Raw genomic sequence first — 7,699 nt, 5'->3', positions numbered from 1 at the left:
TTGTTTATTTGGCATCTAGTTGTTGTGTGATGTGTGATGTGTGTGTTCCCATCACTACGTTTACTGATGCTGGTGAGGGTTTTAGACACTCATAAATAACTTTTTTTTTATACACACCAAATATCTTTATTAATAATATATTGTTGTTTTTTTTTTTCTTTTCTCACTTTGTTATTTATATTCGCCTTTTACATATTTTACATTGCTGGTGTTGCTGGTCCACTGCATTGTATTGGATGAGTGTGTACATACAAAGACAACCGTATCTCTATCGATCTATTGATCTATCTATCTATATATGGATATATATATATATATATATGTATAGATATAGAGATATAGCTATCCATGTAATGTAATGTATGTATTTATGTTGGTGTTATGGTGCATCTGCGTAAGCGAATTTAAGAAAATGAATATGAGTATATATATATATATATATTCTAACAGTAAACAGCAATAAGGAAAATTGCTTCTAATAGTTTTACACAAAAATAAAAAACGATATCTTTCTTGTTTCTTTTTTGTTTTTCTCATATATATATATATATATATATATTCCACTCTTTGGAGGAGGCAGTGGTGGTGGTTCTTTTTTTTTTTTTTTTTTACTCTTTTATTGGTGATTCTTTGTTTATAGTTTAAATATGATCAAAACTACTTGGAAAAAAAACGTTTGAAAAGCAATTCAAATTCATAATCCAAAAAAAAAAAAGAAAAAAAACCTAAAATTTATTATTATTGTTAATTTCTTGTAAGAAGACGAAAGCGAACGAATGAAAACAAAAGCAAAAAAAAAAAAAAAAACGAATTGTGATTAATTTGTTAAATTCTATTAAACAATGAAAGAAGAAAAGAAGAGAGAGAAGAGTAGAGGGTCTGTGTACTAATGAGATGGAACCCAATCGAATACAGTAAGTAAACTGAGATGGGGAGAGAAAGAAAAGGAAAATTTCTCTCTAAATGTCTTGTTATTGTTTTTCTTTCTTTTTCTGTTTCTTTACTTTATATCCTTTTCTTTTTTCTTTCTTTTTCTTCTCTTTTCTTTTCTTTTCTTATTTTCTTCTCTATTTTTAAATTGACCACAACTCTATAGTGAAAAGAGGAAGGGGAAGAGTCAATCAGCGGAGGTGGTGCTGACTGATACTCTTTTTCTTATTATTTCTTTCTCTCTATTCCTACTGTATATATATATATATATATATATATATATATATACAAACACACACACACACATTCCTACAAACTTCAATTAAACAAACAAACAAAGAAAAAATACATATATACATATACATTTATTTTTATTTTTACTTTTTAATAATTTTTTTTTTTTCTATTTGCGTATACAATTGCCCCCCCATTTATCCCATTTTTTTTTTTTTTTTCTATCCTTGACGCTCTAACGGCGGCCAAATGGAAGGGGCATCACCACCACCAAAACCACCAACAACAACACCGCACATGTTGGCAGCGGGCGATCATGATTACTTGCAGCAGCACGGCATTACGGATATCATGACTCAACTCACACGTGAACTCAACGAACAGAAACCCGCCAATCACGTTGCCTTCATGCTGCAGTGGCTCACAAACGTGGCGGAAGGAGGAGCGGTGAATACACCACTGGACTCTGCAATGAAACCACAGTCACAATCTATTAAGAACGCCAGTGATGGAAATTATCTGAATACCCCTAACACTGCTACTACTAACACTACTACTATTGCTACTACTCATACTACTACTAATACTAATGCTGCTGCTATTGCTATTCCTACAAATACAGACATTACTACTATTACTACTGATACTAATGCTGCTGTTGCTGTTACTACTACTAATAGTAATAGTAATGCGGTGGGTGGTGATGTGGAGATGACAGAATACGATGACGGTGAGGAACCACCAGAACTTGCGGTATTTGCGCCTGTGCGGGATCTTCTCTTGGACAATAATGCCCCCGCCGTGAAGTCTGCAGAGACACCGCATAGTGCTTCCTACTCCTATCACCATCAAACACCCACCGCCACTGTGGTGACTTCCACACATGTGAACAGAACCACCGGAACTCCACCGGCATTAAATATGAATGTGTGGGATCATTCACAGCGCAGCCGCGAGGCGGGAATGTTTGACTGTTCACTAAAAACACGTGGAAGTTCCAATGAAACACCACTTGAAACGTTTTTATTGAAACTTCCGACCACCGCCGCCGTGCGGCCGCTGCTGGATGTAGTGGCGCGACTTCCACAGGCCAAATACAACATGGCCCTCACTTTGCTGGAGGGACTCGTTCAAGCCGAGGACAGCAGCACCGACAGCGATGGCGACAGCACCAGCAGCAGTAATAATAATAATAATGATAATGATAATGGGGATCATAATGAAATTAAGAGTAAGGCTAGTAGCAACAGAAAAGGACGTCGGCGTCGCAAGACGACTGGTGGAGTATTGGCCATGCGCCGTCTCTCCACATCATTACCAAACGCTTTCGTGAAACAACTTGAAACATCATTGGGCGCTAATTTTATTCGCGAAAGTAATGGTTTAACCGCAAGTGAGGCACCGGGCCGTTCCTCTATTAGTGCCCGCAGTTTTGATGCCCTCATTGCCGCCGGCGCCACTCCACTCGCCACACCAGCACAAGTGCAGGATGTTGTGAACGACGCCTTAACCGCAAGTATCGTCGGACGGGATTTGATTGGCCGCGATGGATTTGATGCGATGCTGCAATCCGCCATTACCGCCAAAACAAACACGACCGGTCTCACCATCCACACAGCAGATCTCAATCTCGCAGAGTCCGCACGTCCCCTCACATTTTACAGCAGTAACAGAGAAGACAGTGGAATACAGACACAGTCGGCTTCTGCAACTCCACGCTCAAATTCCACATGGGGTCAATCTATTTGTAAAACACCATTAACAACACATTTTGGTCTCGGCGATAAAAGTTTTAAAGCCTTCGCTAATACCACAGAATATGCTACGGAAGAGGAATTAAATGCCGTACGAGAGGCCTTTGTCGCGTATAAACCATTTTCTGGACTGGATGAAACTCAATTGGAAAGCTTCATACGAAGTATGGAACGGGTTGAGTTCCAATCTTCTCAAGTTCGAAAGAACAGCGGTGCTCTTTTCTTTGTTTGCTCCGGTACCGTTCAAGTGGAGAAGGAAGGACGTGTATTACGACTCTTATCAGCAGGTGATTTCTATGGGAAAGTAGAAATGACTCCAGATGATGATGAATTTGGAGGGCCTGTTGATATTCGAGCCCTTTCAGGGGGAGTTATTCTCTCTACTCGAAAAAATGTATTTCAATCATTAATAAATGATGAAAAAAAGGCAAGACGTTCAATGTTTTTAAAATTTTTAAATTGCTCACGTATACTTTCCCCATTAAGTTCATCAGAACGTAAACGTTTAGCAGATTCTTTACATGTACGAAATGTAAAGGCAGGAACTACTATTTTACAACGGGGAAATTCACTTGAATGGTTTTCATTGGTAATAAGTGGAACGATAAGGCGTATTATAAGGGATGAAACTGATTTAAAAGAAAGTTGTAATTTAAGTGATTCCTATGATATTACTCCTAATATTAAAAATGAGCTATTGGAAATCACATCAGGAGATATAATTGGAGAAGTTGAATTTCTCTTTCACTCCGATGCTCTTACAGATGCTGTGGCTGTAACGAATGTATTGATTGCTCAATTACATTTTGTTTACTTTCAAGCCATTGTTTCTCAACAGGCGATGAATGAAATGAAGCGAACGGTATCTAATAGCCCTATTTCCTCTTTACTTGCACCACTAGCAAGGGAAAAAGTATCTTGCGAGATTGAAGAAATTAAGAAACGTTCAAGTGAAAGGCGAAAAAGAGCTTCTGCTGCCATATTACTAGAGAAACGAAATTCTAGTACCACGGAATCCTCAACTCCAAGTGGCTCTAAACGAGATTCGGTAGCGGTGAAAATAGCATCTCGAATGGGTAAAAAACAATTACGTTCAGCAGGTGAGATTGTATATGCTGGAAAAAATAATGTTTACCGATTTCCATTATGTGCTATGAATGTTGTGAATACCATTATGATTGCCGTGGTTGCTGATGGTACTATTATTCGATGGAATGCTGCGGCCGATCGAGTTACAGGATTTCGTCATTATCATGTACTTGGTCAGAGTATTTATGAACTTCTCTCTACAGAAACAGCACGATGTAATATGCGAGAAAACCTCCAACAAGCGCATAATTTCGTTGGAAATTGGGATGGTTATCATGCGGCTGGTTTTTCTTCTCCAGTGGTGTACCGTTTCCGTCAAGCCTCTGCCCTTTATCATGTAAGTCTTCTCTTAAGTGTGATTCCATCTTGTGTGGGAACTTCTGCAGATGTGATGCTTCTTGTTGGTCGAGAGTCGGATAGTAAAACTGCTGCCAGTTTTATGGAAGATGCCTCTCGCTGGATTAATGATGTTCTTCGTCCACAATTACGTTTATTTCAAAGACGTGTGGAGGCATTTGATGCGCGTGAATGGAATGTAACCGAACAGGAAGGGAAATGGTTATGTGGACATGTACAGGCATGTAATTCTCTGGTGGAACGATACTTGCGACTCTCAAGTCTTAACATGGAGGCGATGAATGAGACGTGGAAACCGGTTCGTATTCATAATCTTGTACGGCAATTCTCACGGGATATGGCTCAACAGGTAAAGAATGCAGGAAATACTCTTCAAACCACTGTATTGGAAGATGTTCCGAAAAATGAGTTTTTTATTGATGTGGATAACGTTTTGGAAGTATTAAGACGATTAGTCTGTGATGCAAATACGAGTGGTTCACCTGTTAATATTTCCATTACAGTTTCTGTGGTTCAGGCTACACCATTAACTTCCACAGCGGTTAATAATAAACCAACAGTTATTGATATGAGACGACGTGCTAGTATTATTCCTCCTCCTGGTACTGCTCAAATGTTAGCCCTTTCACAATTTACAGCCGTACTTGGAAGTAATGGAGGACAAACTGCTGTGAGTACGCCTCTCGTTAGGGAGAGTGTATGGTTGTGTAATGCAGCTCAACATCATCAAGTTATTGATAGTTCTGCTCCATCTGTTATGCAGCATATAAATATCACTTTAACATGTACTGCAGGAAGTGAATCTACATCTACTGTCAATAAGAGTACTAATACCACTACTACTACTCCTAATACCTCTACTAATAATAATAATAATGAGACACCTGCTAAACATAGTACAAAAGGATTTTCAGGAATTAAAGAATGTGATAGACTTGTAACCAATATGGGTGGTAATTTGACTTTTCACAGTTCACTTGCCTCTTCTCAAACGACTACTAAAATTGTTGTGGATTTACCACTTTTACCTGTACCATGGGTTGGAAATGATGAGAATGAAGATGAGAATGATGTGACATTTCATGATGGTAGTCTTACTGTCATTGTTGCGGATCGAGATTCTAAACAACGTAATGCTCTTTGTGAACTTATGTGGTCAAGACGACATGTTGTGGCCCCTGTTACTTCTTTTGTGGAAGCCATGATGAAAATAAAAGGTGGTGGTGTTCATATTCTTGTAATTGATCCTTTACAATTGGAATGTTCAGAAGAAGATAGTGAAGCCTTACGAAATGGAACACCTCCATTTGATGCCCTTCAACGTGAGGCGAATATTGTGGTGGTTCTCTACACAAATGACTTTAATGACTGGCGAGCACAGAAATTTATGGAACACTGTCATGTTGTGGAACTTCCAAAACCCGCCTATGGGGCTTTACTGCACTTCGCTATGCAAGAAGCCGAACACGTGGTGGCTTTATTACGTGAAGATGAGGAACAAATTGCTCTTCTTCGAATGGCCTTTACGGAATTTCAACCGGAACGACATAAGGTGGGTCGTATACTTGGAAAAGGGGCATTTGGTGAAGTTCATGAAGTGGAGGATGTTCTCACGGGAGGGAAATTGGCGATGAAACGTATGCATTTAACCGATGGGGTATTGGCAGATGATGTGGTTCAGGAATTATTGGCAATGACATCATTAAGGCATGAGAATATTATTCATTACTTTGGTTGTCAAAAGGAAAGTGATAATGTGTTACGTTTATATATGGAATTGGCCTCTGGTGGGACTTTACAGGAGAAAATAAGAAGACATGGTGGACCCTTACCATTGGATTCTATTGTACAACATTTACAAGATCTTTGTCGAGGTCTTGCTTATCTTCATTCAGAGAATTATGTACATGGGGATATTAAAACAGCGAATGCTCTTATTGATCATCATGGTCGAACTAAAATTGGGGATTTTGGAACTGCCAAACGTTTACGACATCCATCTAATAAATTATACACCTTTGTGGGAACACCTCAATTTATGGCACCAGAGTTAATGAATGTGGATGCCACTCAAGGGAATGGATATAATCAAAAAGCTGATATTTGGTCATTGGGTTGTATTGCATTGGAGTTGGCAACTGGTATGGCTCCCTTTTCATATTTGGAGCATACACGTGGTATGGGTATATTCTTTTATGTGGGAAGACTGACGGATATTCCAGATTTATCACCTATTGCAAATGGAAATCCACTTTTGTATTCATTTATTGCAAGTTGTTTAAATGCAGATCCGGATGTGCGTCCAGGGGCGAAGGAATTACTCACTCACAAACTCTTACAATTAACAGATGCAAGTACTCGGAATGAACGACTTGCACGACATGTTAAACTGGCGCAGACATTAAAACAGTACGCTGCGATTGATTCTGGAGTTGATGAAGATGGCTCGTGTAGTAGCGCTAGTAGCGACTACGATGATAATAATGATAACGATGATGATAATGATAATGATGATGATAATAATAATAGTGATTGTATGGGTAATATCAATACTGGTCATGGTGACAATATTAACAAGGATTTTGTATTTGGTGACCAGGCTGGCAGTGGGGAGGAAGATGAGAGCGCAGACTCCTCCACAGAGAGCGATGCGGATGCGTGGACATCTGTGCAGGAAATGAATAAGCGATTGGAGAGTGAAAGCAACTTTGGTTCCCGTTCTGATCTTATTTAATTCTTTTTTTTTTTTCTTTTTTTTTTTTACTTTTTCTTTTCTTTTCTTTCTTTCTTTCTTTCTTTCTTTTAGGGTGTGGGTGGGTGTTCGTGGGGGGATTGGGCAATAAACATGAAGAAAAAAAAAAGGTGGGGAGGTGAAGAATATAACAGAGATTTAATTTGCAACAGTTTTTTTTTTTCTTTTTTCTTTTCTTTTTTTTCCTTGTATTCTTGCGAAGAGAACCATGAAAGTAATATTGTGATTACCAGAGGGGTTAACGATAAAAAAATCTGTGGGAGGAGGAAAAAAAAAAAAAAAACAGAAGAACGGGAAAGAAAGGGTGCTGGGGTGGGGGTGGGGTCTAAAGAGGAGAAAAGTATTATTTGACAAACATTAAGAAATTATATATATATATATATATATATATATATATATACTTGAATATTACCAAAAAGAAAAAAATACTATTCACATTGACGTATTGCTAAGGAAAGTTGGCTAAAAATATGAACAATGAAACTCGTCATTTGTGCGATCTCTCTCTCTATCTATCTATCTATCTATTTATCTCTATGGAAGGCTAAAAGGACAAATAAAAAGTATGGAAACAAACAAAACA

At 38.4% G+C, this 7,699-nt stretch overlaps 1 protein-coding gene across 1 annotated transcript; it reads left to right on the top strand.

Annotated features, from left to right (window-relative positions):
- Window positions 1-1,413: 1,413 nt before the first annotated feature.
- On the top strand, window positions 1,414-7,098 carry TM35_000142230 (putative protein kinase; the record flags this gene model as incomplete). The annotated part of the gene is made up of 1 exon (XM_029025668.1): window positions 1,414-7,098. One exon carries the CDS (start codon window positions 1,414-1,416, stop codon window positions 7,096-7,098), a length of 5,685 nt encoding a protein of 1,894 aa, XP_028883078.1.
- Between the last annotated feature and the right edge of the window lie 601 nt (window positions 7,099-7,699).

This window comes from Trypanosoma theileri (genome assembly GCF_002087225.1).
Source record: "Trypanosoma theileri isolate Edinburgh chromosome Unknown TM35_Tth_14_V1, whole genome shotgun sequence".
Taxonomy (NCBI): domain Eukaryota; phylum Euglenozoa; class Kinetoplastea; order Trypanosomatida; family Trypanosomatidae; genus Trypanosoma; species Trypanosoma theileri.
This window is presented reverse-complemented; position numbering and strand designations above follow the sequence as displayed.